Source organism: Anopheles maculipalpis, chromosome 2RL (genome assembly GCF_943734695.1).
Source record: "Anopheles maculipalpis chromosome 2RL, idAnoMacuDA_375_x, whole genome shotgun sequence".
Classification (NCBI taxonomy): domain Eukaryota; kingdom Metazoa; phylum Arthropoda; class Insecta; order Diptera; family Culicidae; genus Anopheles; species Anopheles maculipalpis.
Window position 1 is genome coordinate 35,718,695 of NC_064871.1, and position 20,156 is coordinate 35,738,850.

The 20,156-nt window shown below is 43.0% G+C and overlaps 1 protein-coding gene across 1 annotated transcript in view; it reads right to left on the bottom strand.

The window, feature by feature from the left end:
- Positions 1–20,156, bottom strand: part of LOC126557635 (uncharacterized) — a 73,536-nt gene that overhangs the window by 14,266 nt on the left and 39,114 nt on the right. Inside the window, exons 2-3 of the mRNA XM_050213484.1 lie at positions 13,934–14,373; positions 1,320–1,542 (exon numbers count right to left, since the gene is read on the bottom strand). Of these exons, the coding sequence (XP_050069441.1) occupies positions 1,320–1,542; positions 13,934–14,373 (663 nt within the window). The remainder of the gene's footprint in view (positions 1–1,319; positions 1,543–13,933; positions 14,374–20,156) is intronic.

A 20,156-nucleotide genomic window follows, 5' to 3' on the forward strand; every position in this document is an offset into this window, starting at 1 on the left:
TCGAACTCTTACCGGCGACCATTTTCGTTCTTTACTCCACTTTGGGTTGAACAAGTGGGTCCAGCAGGGATGAATGGTACCATTCCCGAAAAGGGTTTCCACCGACGTAACGCAATGATTATTTAATGGTACTGTTTACAGTCGGTAAAGATAGATTTTACGAAGCTTGAACGAGAGTGTACGAAGTGTTGTTAGCAGAAATCTGGGGAAGAGCTCGATCTTGCAACCAGCAGAAGGATGTTAGTCAATGTACCGAATGCAGACAATGCATGGACAAAGGCGATTTGCTGGGAGAGCGTTTAATTACTGCATCGTTTTTTGTTGGCCTCATCCATCTTGCTGCGTTGCATTTACAAAAGTTAACACATTTAGACGCTTGATGCCTGATTTTCCTAGCATTCCTTAATTGTTGCATGCCGTAAGGTGAGCAAGCACATAATCTGACGTAATTGGGGACATCATGACAGCGAACAAAATTCAAAGAGTTCTGAAGTGACACCACAATTAGTAATTTAAATGTTGTGTCTTCAATAGAAATGTTTTATAAATCTGTATCTTATTTTCATGACTTTTTAACTCGTCATCGTTTATACAATTCAAATGCATCTAATACAAAAGTCTGGGAGCTTAAACTCATTTCATAAAAATAATTGAATTGAGATTTTGTTTATTTAATTTGAAGCAAGTCCAAAACGCATGGAGCGAGTTATTATAAATGATGCACTTGGACACATTTGTAGGTCAAGCTTAACCGTTGTTAGTTTACTTTCATGTAAACCGTTGTTACAAATCTTGCTACAGCACACTGGAATATCTGCAACAAAACTGTCCGATTGAATTCCCCGAGTGCCATGTGGTGCTATGTTTCCAGCCAGGCAGCGCCGTGCTGCTTTACATCTTTACAGTAACGTGACGGTAACGTGCATTTGGCTCACCAACCGGCACCATCACCGACTTCGTTGGTATGACTTTACGATGGGGTCAAAGCATTTGGGAATTAAAATTAATTTAGAAATTGCACTGAAAACCACCGTGCTCGGTCGTCCGGATCTAAAGTTCGTCCGAGGAGGAGGTTGAGTTATGCAAGGATGCAGCTGCCTGCAGCTGCCATTTTGAAGCGGGGAGAATTCAGACGGACGGTGCTGGACGTTGGACGTCACGCTTTGGAGTGAAGTTAAGGTGTGTTAAAGGCATTCTGACATGCCAACCCCATTTGCGCACGTACCTGCACGTGAGCAATGTGTGCAATTTATGTGCATGTGAGTATGGATGTGTGTGAAGAGAAAGTTTTCAAACACTTGCTGGTGGTGGATACTTACCGATTACATTGAGATGCACGAAGTGGCTCATGTGGGGTGTCGTCGAAATCTGACACTCGTAGATACCGGAATCGCGATGCTGCGGGTACTTGATCTGTAGGCTCCAGTCTTCCGTGTGCGGATGATGTATCGCCCGGAACCGCTGATCGGAAGTGTACGTGTAGCGACCGACCGTCAGCAGATGAATGTCCCGATGGCGGACCCAAGACACCTGCAGCAACATCTGTTAATCGATATGGTATTCAAAGGAGATTGGTTATACATTGTAGCTGAACGAGTAGGCAGTTATAACGGTGCAATCGCAAGCAAGGAGATGAAAATGTGAAATAAACAGACCTACTTTTTGTAGTATCTTGTTCAAGCAACAAAAAAGGGCTTATTTAAAGAAGAAAAAAATGAGTGAAGTGCCTAGAAAGATCAAGAATGTAATTACCACATTCTTTGTGTACATTTTATTAACTTCTTACATATATTTTCATCTAACAACCATATCAACCATAAGACGATTGCATTTGCGTTGAACAATACGACAAGACGTTTTACGACGCTACTGGCTACGATAAGTAGCTACTGGCAGCACCGAGCCAAAGATGTAGCTAACCGAAACCCTTTGACAGGTCTGGTTATTGCTAAGCAACAGGCGGTAACATAGTTGAAGTTTATCATTTTAATAGTTATCTGGGTCAGTGAGTGGCAAGCCGGGAAAGGGTAAAGCACGCTGCTGCACATTAACCCGGATTGGCACGGGGAGAAAGCATCTTGCCATCTTTCCACTTTCCGATTGGCTTGTCAGTGTGGTTTGTGGTTGCTGCCCGGGATCGGAATGTCCGACACAACACCAACTGGATCTGACTTCATTCTCCCAAAGCGTACTAATAGCTGTGCGTTAGCCATATGGGAAAATGAAAATCTTTTCCAAATGCATCATGCCATTGCGGTCCCGCTCGGTACGGAATAAGATGTTTGTGTCTCAGATGTTCGTTTCGGAAAATGTTTTTTTTTTTTAGGATGTAGACATTGTTAAATGGAGTGTTTGAATTGAAAATGTTTCAAAAAATTGGTTATTGTATACTATATCAATTGAGTAAGAACGTGTGATTGTGGAATAGCATGATTGTGTATGTCTGAACTGTTAAAGAACTCTGTACATTAAAATCTACTAACAAAAATTGTCTGCTAAAATGAACAGTAACGAGAGCACTCCCAGATGCTGCCATAACCATGGGTTATTGAAACGGAAAAGTGCAACGGAGAGTATGACAATGTGCAATGCCATGAATAATGAAATCAATTAGTTGTATCCCCTGGTAGAGACACAACGGAGATCAGAAGCATCTGGCGAATGTCATTTCGGTTGCAGGATCAGGGAATTTATTGCATGAAATCTTGCTTCATCTGGCTGCGGCACAGGGGGCCATTCGAACCGATGTTTCGAGCTTAACCATAATTCCTATTGGAACGAACCTAACCGTTGTTGCTGTCATGTATGATGTTCACTGAGAATTCTTGTGAAAGAGAACATTTGAGAGATTTTTTTTCACCCACAAAGCAGAGCAGTTAGCAACCGAATCTTGTTTTCAGTTTCATACTAGCAGCTTTAATTTTGAAAATACTTCAGTAGTTGAAGTGATAAACTATTTCCTTACTTTCGAGGGCATTTCTAAATTATTCGCTATTATTTAAATATTCAAGTCAATTAATTTAGCTTTAAGCGAATTATCATTTGTTTTTTACCATTCGTTGGGCAGCTCAAAACACAATCAATAAACAACAATGAGGGGAAAAAAAAAATAAACGAATAATGCCAACTTGTGAAGCATCTGTATTTGATGTGTCATGCTCAGCAGCAACTGTCGTACGGATGGAGGCGCCTGGTTGTGCGGATGAAGCTGCCTCGCCGTACGGATGGAGACGCCTGGTTGCCCGATGGAGGCGCACGGCAGTAAAACCTTTCCCATTGGTTAAACAATCAATTTATCTTTTCCCACCATTTGAACGAGCTACTTGCGTAGCATGTCGGGTGTGAAAATTTATTAGCTCCTCTATACGAGAGCTGATATTATGGTATTATTTGGGCGTACCGTGTCCAGCACGCTATCTCGATGCACTCGAGGCAAAACGACCGAACATACTTCAGCACTTAAGCACAAGATTAGACCATCACAAATCATGGGCACGTAGAGTTGTAGTGTGGAAAAATAAAAAAAAACACTGCAAAAGCACGCACATATTAGGAGCTCCACGCATTGTTAAGTTGGTTTTTAAGGTAGGAAGTGTTGTTTCGTCGAGATTTGCGTATTACAGGAAAAAAAACACACACACAGGCATGGTTTAACATAGCAACATAACATAAAAATCAAACAAATATCCTTGAATGTACACCGTTGACGTTACTTTGGCAGACACATGTCAACATAATCACGCGATGCTTTGGAAGGTTTTAATTGATTCATTCGTGTTTGATCCACAAAAGGCTTAAAAAAAGTTGTGTCTACAGAGTAACAGATGATATCGTTAATATGTTTCTGATTCCAGAGTCACTAGGCTTTCAGTTCGTGTGCATAAATTGGATCGTATTTTGGTAGAATCTTGATAAGATGTTAAACAATCAAGACTTCAAGGGTGAAATTGAAACTGTTGACTGGACAAAAACATTGTACATTTTGAATATTATGAGCCTTCACATTAAAGCCGCATTGTTCACTAAGGGTTTTGACCATTCCGCGTTTGGTGTCCGCGCCTTCAGCATCGCCTATCTGGTACGGTCTTATTATTTTGTCAAGGTCGGCTCTTCAATACTGCATGCCTTCAACGGCGCTGTAGTCATGCGGCGATGCGTGTGAATTCAAGTGGTCGTAAAATTTCCCTCCCCAAAAAAATAAAAAACCCATAGGATTCATCCCGCAACCATTCGGATGAGGCTTTCATTTCCGGTCGCTCACAGCAGACCGTTCGCCGTGTTTTTGTGCTTAGTGTTTCCTTGCTGTGCACCAACGGTTGACGTAACTGAACCAATTTGCGATGGAGACAATCTAGCCGTGTCCTTGTACCGTGAAAATGGTTATGCGGCGGAGAAACGATGTAGCGATTTTCCGGGTGAATTGGACATGCATGGACAAGGACGCACCGTACACAGCAAATACGAGCAGCACGAACAAAAGCTTGTCGAGGGGCGGGGGGGGGGGGGGGGGCAGAAAGGAACAATGAAAGCTATGCAACAAAACACACAAAAAAAGCATCCCAATTCTCCACCGCTTGGATGCCCCGCGCAGAGTCAAACGGTGGTAAAATAAATAAAATAAAATATATTTATTGCTTGTATGCTGCAGGAATAAATTATCCACGAATGTTTTGGTTCCCGGTGATGGAGGGTGTTGGCTGTTGTTATGCAAAATGGAGAGACAAACAAAAACAAAAAAAAAAACGAACCAAAACTGGCGTACCTCATCGAAAGCAGAAATTGTCTCACGTTAGCCGATCGGATGTGGAGCAAAGCGTGGTTTCAGCAGTGGTTTTTGTTGTTGTTTTGTTTCGGAATTTACTTTTACAGCCAGAAAAACCCCTTTTTTTGTTTTACTTAACCCATTGTGTTTCACTTCCGATGGTGGACTGTTGAAGATTGGTTTTTTGGATTACAAAACGGGTGTGGGAAGTTCGTGCGCACGTGGAACTATTAATATCCGGCAGCGGAAAAGTGAATATCGAATCTCGTTTACAGTGGTTGGGGACGAACGGACTGCAGGGAAAACAAATAAAAGAACGAATGTGGCTTTATTGTTTTATCAAACAACACTGAACGCTAGTTTTGAGGCTTGATTATTTTGCTGATAATGGAGCGGAGTCTACCGAATTGGTTGAAGTAATGAATTAAGCACAACACAATAATTTGCTCGAATATTAATTGATGATGTTCCGTTCAATATGGGGCGTATAATATTTGAAAAAATCTTCTCCTAGTTTTTGAAACCGTCAGCACTAGCAATAATAAGCCTTACACAATATTCGTCAGATGAATCTGAATCGTTAAAATCTCAGCAAGGATCAGCATTTATGTTTGAGATTTCACGTTAATTATTCCAAAATCATTAAATGCTAGAAACAAGCTCAGACCACACCAAATTAGTTTACCAATTGAATAGTATCGCTCTCCACAAACAAAACAATTATGCACACTGCCCATAAACATCGTAACGATCTAGCCACGACTGGATTTATGCCTTACGGAATCGAGTGATTATCATTAGCTTTTCTCGCAGTTTGCATCATCATAAATAAACGGTATATATAATCCTGTAAAGCATGCGAAACCTTCCCTGTGGCCACCGTACGCTGGATGCAGCTCCAGACCAGTCGGTTGACGTTCGTACGGACGTTCGTCCGTTTTCTGCACGTTATGTTTGAATAATGCATGAGACAACATAATCGAATATATTGATTGACTTTTCCAACAAAACCACTACGGTGCGGCTGTACAACACATCGTGAAGGTTGTGTGTCCCCTCTTGCCCGAAAGTTTGGTTCTGAACGAAGACAAGACAAAGTGTAACGGGCAGCACCAAGTGGTTCAAGTTGCTCCGTGTTGCTACCGGTTCGCTCTCGGTGTGTGGAAGGAGAACACATGTTTTCTTTTTTGGGGGTTTTAATTTTGTTGTCAAACATCGGGTAGGTGGGCATGGACTTGAGTTTTCCGTTCACTTCACTCACTCTTTGTCTCTCTCTCTCTCTCTCTCTCTCTCTCTCTCTCTCTCTCTCTCTCTTGCTCGCATCCCCTTCTTATAATGTCCCATTATGGAGTTCGAACAGTGTGTCAGCTATCCGCAACCGAAGTTGAAGAGGATGAATAGCGTACTTAACGAGACGGCACTCAACGGATGATCGTTCGGACCATGGGGGATGCTGGTCGATGAGTGTGTAAAACATGCACCGCTAACCAGTGTGCACGGGTGGATATATCCATCAGGGGGACGAGTACCTTCTAACTCCGATAAAAATCAATGAAGTAATAGTCTGTCTCGTTTAATATTAATGGGAATCAGTTTGAGTTTTTCTATTAAAAAAGTTGTTCGTTCTCGGGATTGGGTTGTGCGGCGGACCTGGACGGATGAATGCTTGCTGGCCGTCTGCACTGTCGGCGACGCCATCTCGAGGAGTGTAATTAAATTTCCACTCCCACCACGGTACTGCATTGCTGTGTTAAGACTGGCATATATAGTACATTTACGCCATACATTCACGGATAGAAAGCACATCGACGGGTGATGTTGCGAATTTTTACTTCAATTTTATGACAATGCACAGTGATGGCGCTCATTCGCTTATAGCGAAATGATGACACTGCCATCGGTCATTCACAGAAAGGATGCAATGGTTTGAAGGCGATGTTTCTTTATTCCCGTGTGAAGTCTTTGTGTCAGAAACAGCATTTTCTAAATTGATTCAAAAGGTTTACAATGAATTGCGTTAGCAAGTTTTTATGAAGTAATTAGTTTTCCTATAAAAAACACTACGTCGAGCGATTTTACAGACAGACTTTATAGAAAGTTTATCTTGAAATGGGTCTTGCTCTGACGGTAAAGCATTACTTCAACACTTTAATTTGTAGCGAAGAAATTTTCTTCGCGAGTCGCGTTATTCAAATTTTAAATTATGTATCTTTAACCGTCTTTCTTAAGATGATTTTCTTTTGAGTTTTGAGTTTGAGGTGCAAACTTCTGTGTCGATGTATTGAAGGAAAAGAACTTGGGGAAAAATTGAGTGAAAACAGACGTGCGCCTCTTTCATTCGCTTGATTAGTTTGATTGAACGGCTATGAATTGAGAAAAATACCTAATCAAGAAAATTGTTTTCTCGCTAAGCTTAGCACAGGAACTGATTGTTTTACCAGGGGCGGGACAAAGGAGAAAAATGTCTACTTGGTATGGTTCAAACGTAATCTGCTAGGTGGAAAATATAAAGTTTACTAAAGTTAGCGATGCTATTGTAAATTTACATAAAACATAAAAGACCGATACGACATATTGGCCTTTTAGCTTGATAAGTACAAATTCATACAAAATTTCTTTCATCTAAAATTTGCAATCAACATGTCATAAAAGTTGTTAAATTTATTCACCGTTCTAAAAAGGCTTACACTTTCCATTTATGAGGTGCTATAACGGACGGGACAAACTGATGCCCCTCTGAACAAACCCGAACAATCAATTCACCAAGACCGGTGCTTTCTTGGTCGTGCATATGAGAGCACTTTCCACATGCCTGGAAAAAAACGATGGCCAGTTTAGCGGCATCCCCAAGCACGAATGCATGGAAGTTTGCATAAATATTTTCATACACTTCCTCTTCATCGGAGAGGTTTTGAAAATATTCTTCCGGTGCACGGTCTTCCGGCGCTCTGTTTCCACTCGGGGGACGAGTACGGAGCGGCGGGAGCGGATGCAAAGGAAAGAAAATCGAGCTGTCGAGTGTCCTGTGCCGTTGTTTTCCGTTGCTCGCAGTTTTCTCATCACTTTTATTGGCTCGTGTCTCACGCTAAGCGGATCTAGCTGGGCGGTTTTGCGTTTTTCGGGCTGTTGCAAACATCGGAACCGTCGAATCCCGGCTCGTTGCAAGGCTCGGCACTGCTGGCAGTCATGTTTTATTCATACCCATACCAGAAACACTGGATGCAATGAAAGGAATAATAATAATCATATACGTAGAAAGTGAAGAGGAAGTGGAATTAGGCTTTTTTTCTGTTCGGCAAACGTGTAAGCAAACACACGCTGAACCGGTGTGTATGGTGGTGTGCGCTTCCTGTGCAGACTTCACAAGTCATCCTGTTTGCTTTACGCTTTCACCCGCTGGAGGAAAAAAAAAAACATTGCCAAATCTCCATCGCATCCAACGGGGATCCTTACCACCTCGAAAAACGGTGACGATGGTGTTTGATGGAAAACCGAAGAAATTGGTTACGGTCGAAACTGGAGGAAGAAAGATGCACAACGATGAGCGTTTTGTGCAAGTACAATTGCTTAAAGCATTTTTTGCTGTTGCTTGATGTAGCTGGGGTTGTGGCTGGCAAAAGGTTTTCGTTTGCGATGACCAACCGGTTTGCTGTCGTCCTTTTTTGGTTGCATGCTGAGTGCAGAAAAAAGAAGTGTCTAGTACCCCGCCTTTTTGGTTTTCGAAGTAACTCACTTAGATTTATGCTTTTATCGAGTTTCTCCCGGTGTACATCCCGAAAATATAGGGTACATTCGTCAAATGTGAAGGTAAAGGTCGGTCAAAGCCGATCGTCGAAACTGTCGTTTGTCCTTGTGTAAGGATGGTTAAGGACTGAATCGACGATGAATGGCGTGGAAAACGGGAAAATGTGTAGAAAGAGGGGGAGAAAAACAAAAATGAACAGCAAGCAAAGATGTCATTTGTGCCAGAACGATAAATGGACTTGCTGTCTAATGCAGTAACGAATTTTGGTCCCTTCATCTCTTTTGACAGACGACCTTTTGCAGGGCAGGACACTGGTTCCCTATCTTCTCCGTCAGCGAAGATTGCGCTGTACGTGTGTATGTTTGATTTGATGTCCCTTTTGGCTATCGTTGAGATGAGTTTTATGTGGTGAATTTTGCCGAAAGGATTGCGAAAATATTTAAGTCCCTCTTTTGCTCGGTACAGTACAAAGTACGGGCGAGGTTAAAGGTTCAAAATTAAACTCAAATTGTGTTTGCCACATGCTTGTCGGTCGGTCTTGTCAGCTAGCAGAGGTTTCAGAACCTTAGCAGGTGTTGGAGTAGTCTTTTCTTTTACATCATACCACGGATGCTCAAAATTTTGGTTTGTGTTGCTATCGACCTTGGCAATCTTTTCCAAACTCTGCCCAGCCTCATTAGGACTAAAGAGCGAATGGCATTCTATTTTGCCGATCTAATAGCCTCAACTAGGCCGGTAACGATAGGTGATTGTTGGAACCATTCTAAGCTTAGCTAGACCTAACTTCTTTAAGCTGAGCACCGTCCCGTAAGGCAGAAAATTAATGAAACTTTTATGAACTTACTCCCCATGGTCTGGCCGGGGCACTTATTGCCATCTGGCGAACGCGAAAAAGCAACTGTAGTTGGCACGAAGGAATGCAGGAGCCTGGAAAGAAACAAGACGCTAGCTGCCAAATAAAACTATTCACATTCGGTGGACGCTATTCGCTCGCTCGAAATCAACGGCTAATTTGGTGGTGGTGCTCCGTCGCTTGACGATCTTCTTAATTATGCTGCACTAAGGCGGTGCAATGTTTGAGGGGCTTCGGAACGGGTTGCAAAACAAGTTATATTAAAGAAAAAAAGGTTCTCACCTAAAGTTTTATGGCAAGACGAGAGAGAGAGAGAGAGAGAGGGAGAGCTTACAGAGATGAATTCTGCAACTTCGGCTTCGTATGCGGTGGATGGCTTTTATCGACTTTCCTACCCTCCAAAAAGGGAAGAAACATGAGCCTCTCTTGCCATAAAACCTTTCTAACCAAAAAACCCCAAAAAGCCTTCGCCAAGTGCGCCTTATGGATAAGAAAATGGCAAAGGATTCAATCTCGCCTTTGGACAGCTTTCGGATGGTTTCGGCGAAGCGAGTTCATGTCCTTTCGCAGGCACGATTTGCCTTGAAAAGACAAAGTTCTAACAATGATGATGGTGTCCAATTCATAGTTCACTTCCCTTTTTTTTTTTTGCTCTGCGGTGCGGTACGGGCAGCGCTAGAAGTGCAAGCCGCGCGATAGGGAAGTCTTTTTTGACTATGTCTAGGAGTGTGTGTATGTGAGGCTGTTGAAAAGTTTCTCCTGCAGTTTGCTTAACAGCTGAACATTGAACATCCGCCTCGGGGAGTTTTGTGCAATAAGGGGTTCGAGGGGTCGGAACGGTTCGAAAAGGAAGCGGAGGACAAAACGGATCGGTACTATACAAAAGCGGATATGCCGACACCGCATTGCCCTCTTGGCTGTCTGCGTTTTTCGTTCACTTCCCGGCAGTCCCGGTCAATCGGGTCGAGCTGGCAGCAGCTGAGCAAACATAATGAGAACGTTCTTGCACGGAGGGTGTCGTTAATTACCGGAAAACTCAGTGACTGCCCCCAGTGGAAGAGCTGGCGAAGGATATTGGATAACAATAGGCGCCCCAAAACTGGTCCGGGCATAGGACACTGAAGATGCTTGCATGTAGACGATGTTGTGTAGAAGTTTTTAGAAAAAAAAACAACAAAAAAACATTTGGCTCCCGGGATCCATTAAAGTTGGCCCAAAATGGAGAGGCATCGAGATAGTTGATGGTTGCGCCGTGAAAGATGATCGACTGACTTGTGCAGTTCACATTCGATCGATTTGCCAAAACTTTCTTCGCTGGTACTTCGCTGGTGAAATCGGATCGCATGGGAGAGAACGGTAAAGAACCATTTTCTTGGTGTGTTAAGAAAAGCTTGTGGTTATGAAAGTAAAGCTTAGGTGTGGTTGGTAGTGAAAATGGATGTACAGAGTTATCAGTTTTTGAAGCAAAGTTTTGAGGAAGCAAAGAGGTGACGGAGAGCTCTTTTTGAAGCTTTACTTTTGAGCTTATACTTAAACAACTTAAACAAAAAAATGTCTTAAATCCTATAAATCATACACTGTTTCCAGTTTTTTAAGTAATATGGGCATATTTGTAGTTTCATGGCTCTGCAGCTTTACGAAATCATCCTAGTATTTTCAAATCAAGTCAGTGGTGGTTTCTTTTGCCCAAGTTGATAGAAGGATAATCATTGGTGCGAGATTAATAGATCCTGGTTTTCAGCTTTTAGATAGTTTGAATGAAATTCGGTCATACCACAGTCTAGGAGCTCTTCTCTGCTTTGTATGAAATCCCAGTTCCAAGGTCCTAGTGCCCCTAAACGCCTCTAAGACATGATCTCTGTCCAAAGCTGACAAAACCTACTGAGACGAGTTCGAGAGGAAGATGGTGAGTCAGTCTGATAGAATAATGGTGGAGTCGCTTCAACAACGAATTCTACGAACTCCAAAATCTCTAAGAGCTACGAGTGGGGCGTTGTACCAAATAGCGATGAAAGACCACTATATAAGATTGGCAGGTGACAACAATCGATCGTGATTGATATCGAGGGTGTTAAGCAGCGTTAAGCAGCGTCAAAGAAGGAAGTAATTTGGTGATCAAGCTGGAGTCGAACTGTCCAGTTCTACACGCAAATAGTGCATGTGTAGATTTGAAAATTACAACTACATTACTTTTCGCAAGAATCAATAATTAATCTTTGGAAATCCTGTAAAAAATGTATGCTTGATTTTAAGTATCGTATCGTAGTGCATGTCTGAATTATCAATTCAAAAAGTAACTCAAATACTACCAAGGCGTGAACAATCAGGTGTAGTTGTAATTTCCTGCGAAAATAATTTCCTCCAATGCGTGTGAAGTACTGGACTGCAGCCACAAAATTGGAACGAAATCAATCTAAAACAACGCTTCACGTCCGTTCGTGTTGCGTCTTTACCGGGCCAAAGAGAGCCCGCAACCAACCTCATCGATCTCATAAAAACGATCAGCTCAAAACATGACGATGCTCGTCAAATGGTTGGCTAGTGTGTCGATGTTGGCGTTCTTTTTTCCCCTGTTAGCCTCTTATTCCCGAACACAACCACGTACGAGCTAGTGGTACAAGTGGGCTTCCATCCTTGGTGCATCGAAGCGATTGTCACCTTTTTTTTTTTTGGTGCTAGCAGGCCCCACCATGGGATGTTGCATATCGATACGGCGATGAACGCAATGAATTGTTGCTTGAAACCGCACGGAGCAACCAGAAAAGAACAATTCTGGCAAAAGTATGTTCGGACGGTTGTGTACTGTTGCTGCTACTTTAAGCAACCCTGACTGCAGCGTTTCGCTTGTTCGAGTCGTGTGCTATTGTACTTGTGGGAAAGCGTTTGTGTATCATTTTTTTTTTGTGCACGCCTGTTTCGTACCAGATATGTTGCGTATGTTCTAGGCTTATGTGGCAGTATGCCTTTTTTGTCTCTGTTCGCTTTTTGTTTCTGATGCTCTGCAATTGGCATGAACATTCGAACGGGAAACACCGTCCCTGTCTGCAGCTGCAGAATCATCATCGTGCAATCGAACAGAACAACGCGCATTCTCATCGAGTTCAATGGACATCGCGTGGTGTGCTTTTTTTTCTCTCTCTCTCTCTCGCTTCTTTCGGTTGAGTAAGTAATGGCCTAAACCGTCAGATGTAGCAACGGTTTGGTCAGGAATAAATTGTTCAAATGCAAATCGATCCAGTTGCCGACCGTTGTCTTCACGCGATCAGGCACGGGAGAATCGCACGCTAGCGTTACTGGTTACTCGGTGCACCGAAAGCTGCCAAATACATTCGCGAGATGATGTACTGAGGTTGATGTTTTGGCGATTTTTTCCTTTTCGAGCTTCGTCCTCATGCTCGGGAACATACCGGAGTCCCGATTGGCTTCATCGCTGTGGTTATCGGCGTTTTTGAATCACGATGCTAGGGTACGTACAGCCAAGGACGTGTGTAGGGAATGCGTTGCGGCAAAGGGTTTTGTGAGGTGTGGACGCATTAGAGAGCGCCGAAAAGAACATGAATTTAACATTGCATCCGGCAAACTGGTACGAGTTGAACATTTCAATGGCTTGAAAGAAACGGTTAGTCGATTGGGGTGCACTGGTAACATCAACCGTTGGTGCTGCGTTAAAAGCTGCATTCGTTGCGCCTGCAACGTGTCGTGTATGATTGGAGGGCTTTTTTCACGAGCATGCACAAACTTTTTGTGAGAATGTCCTGTTGGATATAGATCCCGAACCCGAATAGATTTACGCAAAGAATCGTTTTAATTAGATGCGGTTTGAAAAATGTGAAAAGCTCGTTTTGCTAGAATTGTTTCGTTTGAATCTTCAGGCTTTGTAAAATGCCATAGTTCGAAAGCAATTAGTATGGAAGGAGCTTGTTTGTTGGGCATTTTAACCTGTTTCAATTAGTGCACAAATGTAAATGAACATTTTAGAAAGGGTCTAACATCCTTAAGCTCTTTTCTTTTCATAACGTTTGGTGCATCGGGTTCAACAATGGAGAAAAAGATCCTTACCAAATACCTACCAGAGGTTAAATTCATGCTTTACATTTCCACCATCGAGTAAGAGTTTTGATGATACTCGTTTGTCTACACAAAAAAGCAGTGAAACAAGCAAGCATACAGACATACCGACCGCATGGCTCAATGAGAACGGAAATGCAATTTGTCTGTGCCGTCAGATTTAAGGGCATTTGTGTAGGGTTTTGTCGATTCAAAAGAACTGCGAACAAGGTGCTGAGTGTACGTAGGTTTCTACAGAAAAGGCAACAGATTGTTGTAACTTTGAAGCCCATCTGTGTGAGGAGAACATCTGTAGACTTGTTTTGAGGCAAACATCTATTACCATTGGCAAACCATCACTTCCAAAAATTCTTCGGTAAGCCTTATCGGCTTCAAATATGGTGCAAAACGTTGCTCAAATCCCTGCAGCTACACCGTACATTCCGTGCAGACTCGGTGTGAGTTTAATTAAATCAAAACGAACACGTAAGAAAGCTTGATGCGCCTGGACACGGCTCGTACTTACCGTCTTGTTGCCGAGATTTTTAACCCGACAGTTGAGATACGCAGTTTTCCCGAGCAGTGCTGTAACGTTCTTGGAGGCGGCTACGTCAAAGTACGGCCCAACGCGGGACTGTTCTGTCGGCAGGGCCGTCGTTTCTGCGTGGGTCGGCCTGCTGCTGCTACCAGCAACCGTTGCACCACCTGCACTATTACTGCTGCTGCTGCTGGTGGTGCTTATGCTGCTACTGCTGCTGCTGCTGCTGCTGCCACTGCCAACACTGGTGCTGGTGCTGCTGCTTACACTAGAACTACTGCTTATGCTACCACTACTACTGCTGCTGCTACTACTGCTACTACTGCTGCTACTGCCGGCTAGCAAATTGGGTTGCCCTTGGCTGCTGCTGTCTTTCGTTGATGTGGTATGTTGCTGCTTCGGTATCGTTTCTCGTTGTGCTGCATTGACTGAGGATGAAAGTTAAAAAAATGAAGAAGAATTTAATTAGGACGAATTGGTAGCTAAATTTAGCATTTAAATAATTTTGATCAAACAGTTTCAATTTTGAATCTTTGTTAAACTGAAGCGATTCAAATTTCAAAACAAGTAGGAATAAGCAAGTTGGATACAGCCTAGCCAAATATCGACTACTTAAAACTAACTGCAGGATGGAACACGATTTTTAACTTCACTTGAAAGAACTCATTTTCAGGAATATATATTTTTTTATTATTTCCAAAGACGCTGGAAAAGAAAATATGCTTTTTCCATATAGATAGATTTCCATGTAGAAAATAACGAAATTCTCATCCACAATAACAACTCTCAAAATCGAGCCCCCTTCATTTAGGTTATCAAATATAAGGTAAATAATAATTGAATACACAACAAAAGGCATAACAAAAAAAATCTGATTTGATCGTGCAAAACTTTCTCCCACCCTTTTCCGAAGCAGCTTTTACAACTAAATTGAATTTACTTCCGTGCGAAGCTTAACATGCGCCTATAAGGCTGGACATGCCGTAACCCGAACACTGCCAAACGCGTAATTTGCTGATTTATGGTGCCGGAGAGCGAATTTTGTCAGGCAGCAGAACATCCGGGGCAAGTTGTTTGGTCCGCTGCCAAATGCACTTTGCCTGGTGTCTGGTCTGGCTTCGGGGAGGGAGTTGTAAAATGCAATCACTTAACCCATCGCCCCTAGCCCCACACTCTGTGCATTGCCCTTTTGTAACCGGGGAACCATTTCCGGCCAGTAAGCTTTGAATGAGTGGCTGAACGCTTGCCCACACACCCGCCCAAAATCCATTGCACAACTCATTTTTCGCTTTTTCGGCTTGCGTTCGCCTTTGGGGTGGGTGATGGGATGAAATTTGGCAAAATTAATTTAGCCAAATGAACGCACTCGCATGCAGCAAAACATTTGATCGATAGCATCGCTGACTCGGGCACTGTAAGCGATGTAATTCAATTTCAATGCATCTGCAGCCGGGAGAAATGTGTTCGATCAGCTGCTGAAGAGCGGCAAATGCTGTTGGGAATGATGCGCTTTTTTTTGTTTTAATTTCTTCTCACCGTTTTTTGTTGTCCTTTTTCGAGATTTGCGCGGGTGTTCGATGCCGTATTGGACGTGAAATCATTTTCAATTTATTTCGATTTCAATTGGTTGAGCTTTTTCGGTTGTGCGCTGTTGATTAAAATGCACTTTACAAGCGAACGAATTTTGAAATGCAACCGAATAAATCTACCCGTACCGTCTGCTATTTGTGTGTGGTGGTGAAAGGGAGGGATGGGGGTGGTAGGTTGTTTGAGGTGAGGCGGCTTATGGTGGGGAAAGCTTAATCATACACATTCGTCAGCGGTGTTTACGGTGGTATCGGTACTGGGTGAGCTTAATGCGTTGCTGCATCAAAAAGGATTGATTTCATCCATTTTAAATAATTTCTGCTTAAAATGATGATAATGATGATGAAAAATGTAAATACAACGTAGGGGCGGGAATAATCATTACCATATTGAGCTTATTCGGTTTCGATTGAAATGATCATCGTTTCAAGGGAATCGATCTTCATTACGTAGACCTAAGTGAATTCGGAGTGAAATTCGAACGTAGCGTCGCCGTATAACAGTGACAATGCGTGTAACACGTGGAACGCTGAGGGAGACATTTTTGTTTTTTACATTTAACATGCCGGAGATTTCAGTGCTATTGGAGTAATTAACAACAGGGGTTATTGCTCAGACGTTTCAAGCGTATTATAGAAGCACTGTTTATTAATCATTTATTGAGTTTTGAAAACAAGTTTTGAAATTATTGTAGAATAAATTAATGAATAATTCACAGACACGAAAGCATCAACAGTATGCAGCAATCCATTAATCGTTGTCTGCCCTATTTGTATGAAAAGTTTATCACATTTCCCATCGCAATTACTGAAGCAGAATTATCATTATCTTTGTTTTGAAAAAAAGTGGCGCACCCCTTGCTGGAAAAAGCATTTTCCACCACCTGTATGAAATTTGGGTCGCACGCATATATTTAAATACCCACAATAGAAAATAAGCTCGCTGCGTGCTGCCCTGCGAAAGCCAAAATCAATCACCGATTGCGAAAAATGATTATGAAAATGAACCACGAAACGACGGCGGCGAATCCAAAAATGTCGGGCACAAAATGTCACATCACACAATGATTTCACGTAGCTTTCTTTTCCCATTTTGGTTCGGCTTTTTCCTAAAGCCCATGATTAGAATAATCATTCTGGCGGTGTGCCGTGCGTGCATATCAATTTAAGCTAATTAGTGTTCCATAGTTGCGTTGCCGTGATCAAAACTTTCCGGTTGTTGCTCATCCGTTTGATCGATTTGCAGCAATAGCGCCGCTTAGTTCTAGCCGAAGAGCCGAGAGGAACGACAGGCTAAGCGGTGTGGCGGCTCATTAGCGAATTCAAAGCATTTTTCTCACCTTCCCAAAGCGCAGCACTGGGCTGGATCGTTGTTTTTTGCCGGCTTATTGTGCAAGGGGGCCGAATGCCACTTAAAATCCGCACCATCCGTGACAGAGCGTGACGGGCGCGTGACGGGTCCGTGACATGCTGGCGGTGGGCTGAAATCTCGTGATTGAAATCACTTGATCGAAAATAATCTCTCCGTCGGCGTCACGGGTGCCGTTTGTTCCGGTTTTTGTACGCCACAGTGAATGGAGGCATCATTAATCTAATTAAAAATCAATCAACCTATAGCGTGGGGTGGTAGGTGGGTAGATAGGTTGAAGAAGAGGGTTGAGAGAACGGGACGGGGAAAATTCCCCCCCCCCCCCCCACAATGTGTTTGTACAGGTGAGCCAGTCAGCGCGCGCACAATGGTTGCTTTTTTCGTGGGCTGGTTTTGTGCAAACTAGTCAATGCACAGGAAATCGATCGATTGTATAATATTTGTCAGCTAAACTCTTTGCACAAAAACTGTACCCTTCGTCAAAGTGTTCCAAAGTCCCCCAAGAGCAAAAACGGGGTTTGTTTTTGGGTAAGAAAATTGAATGCTGCTGAGGTTTCATTTAACCCACAAGGCGGCATCCGATCCGATGGCCTAGAAAAGCCAGGCGGATGGTGGCCGTAAGATTAATCGCCTAAATCCGGTGGGAAACCAGCTGGGATGAACACGCCTTGGGAGAGTTTGAGTTTGAGAAAGGATAATGTAGCATTAGCTTTCGATGCCACCATCGAAGGCTGAAAAGCGAACGAGGAGCGGTGTTGTGAAGGCGTTTGTTTTATTGGTTAACAAATTTACCAGCCACCAGGATGCCGCAGAAGCTCGGAAGAATGACGACGCTGAAAATTCAAGAACGCTTTCATTCCTTGCCGCAAAATAAACCACCAAAAAGGCATGAGAAAAAGACCGTAGAAAAGACAAAATGAAAACTATTCATTCAATAAGGAGTAGGTAAAAAAATAACCCAGAGTTCGATTCATGATAACATAAACTGAAAGTGTCACCCATTAGATAGAATTTGAAGAAGAACCTTCCCTAGCGAGACGGCGAGCGAGATGGTGACGGTGACGTCCAAAATAAAACAAACTAATTTCCCTAATCTGGCGGCATTCATTTTCGAGATGAATGAAGATTAAACAATTTATAGTCAACTTTTCGCGATCCGCGTTCCCTCGCTTGCTTTCCAATCGGACGACGCTGGGTGTAATTCGATAAATGTTGTCCCTTTTCGTTCGTGATTGACTCAGTGTTAGTGATGCTCGCACCGAGTCTTTATGGTTGCAAATGATGAGAAAAATTTTCAGCAATCATGCTCATTTTTCGTGCCCTCATCTCACCCACACCCTTTGGCCGGGTTCTGTTTACTCGTTTGGCGGAATTTGCCCCGAAAACATTGTTTGTTTCTTATTTCGCGATAGAACAGAACCGAGGGTGCACTTATTTACGCGCGTTGATTAATGAAGTTTATCTTCGTCTGGGATCGGTACAGTTTGTTCGGTTCGGTACGCTGACGGGATGGCAAGGTGGTGGAAGTGTGTAGCTGTGTAGATGTGCAGATAAAAGCCAACGGAAGGATAAACGTTACCGGAGGAGGAAGATAGTGTTCGGTGCGGTTGTGTCAAATCGGTAAGATCATTTGTTTTTGCTTCAGGCGCGCCGTACTGTAGGCAATGCGCATCACACTGTGCAGATTTGGGGTATTTGGGAACTTCCTTTTTTATTTTACTTCCTTTACTATTGTCTACGTATTTTTTTACTGGCATAACGGCTTAGCTGTATAACTAAATCTTTATAAATGTTAAGGGGATATTGGTGACATTTAACATCCATCTATTTTAGGACAATTATGCAAATGCTGTCTATTAAAAAAAAGAACACGGATTTTTAGTAGTTATGGGCTTTCGGAACCGCACCTATGGCTCCGAGCCGCTGTCGAGCATCGTAACTCAGGCTCTGATTCTGGCTAAATCAAAACCACGGTTCCACCTGGAACCGTCAGGAGCCGTCTGGAGCCGTTCGGAGACGTCCGGTGTCGCTAGTCGGCAGCCGGAGCCTTTAAAGACCGTTGGAACCGTTCGGGTAGACGATAGAGCACCAAAGTAGGTTATAACACCGTATCGTGGGACGATTTGAAGGGCGGCGGAATTTCAATTCATTGCAGCCCAACTAATTCGACGGTTTGGGAACTGCCTATTAGTGACTCCAATTGGCTCCGACTTCTCCAACGGCTCCAAACGGCTCCGAGCTTGGAGTATTGCAGCTATCTTCCGGAGCCGCTTCCAAATATGGTGGAGTCATTCGGAAGCGATTCCGTCTTTTTTAACGATCGGAATAAGATCGTATCCCGGCAATACCCGAGTTGTGGCCTAGTAGCAGAGCGTTTACGGGCTTTACACACGTATGAAACAATAATTGTTGTTACGATGCCGCACAATTTAAATCGTTTTGAAGCGCGTTTTAGAAAGTTCGCTTAGTAAGTATGATCAGAAAGAATTTTTTATAATTTGATTTCAATTAGATCATCCTACAATTTCAGAAAAGTTACGTGATCAACTACAGGAGGAAGTTTTTTTTTACCGCGGAATCTATCGCTAGCGTAGTCACGCGTTCTAAGCGCCATGCTAAGGTGTAGCCCCTATTTTCAGTTACAACATCAGGTCACACCAATATTAAAGCTGCAAACAACATTAGAAAATTTAAATCCCTAACGCTACCAGAATGTGGAACACCGTATTATCTCATTCTTGCAACAACCTTATTGGTAACAATCACAAACTCAAATCATATTGCACAAATGTCTGCCCTGTTATCCAGTTATACGGTGCGTTAATCAATTTATCGGGGAAGAATAAATTATGGAAATGTAAACATTGTAAGAAGCATAATTTATTCAGCCCGGCTGTGCCTGGCTGTGGTTGTCTATTTTTTGAAACAATTTCCGAAAACACGAACCATACACACCATCTCATTCGCATGGTTCGCCCGTCTCCATTCTGGTTTTAATTATAATTTCGCAAATGTTGCTAAACTGTCGTCTTGGAAAACTTTTGCACAACAAAACCACCGCACACACCGTACCAACCAGCCCGAAGTAGCAGCTCATTTGCGAGGCTGGTAAATAGGTTGCGCGGATGGGATGGCTTGCAGTTGTAACATAACGCTTAATGTCCGACATAATGCATTTATTGTGCGCCGAAAAATGTTGGTGGTTGTGCTGCTTATGAACGACAATTACCGGCGACGAACGGTGTGCGAATGCTGC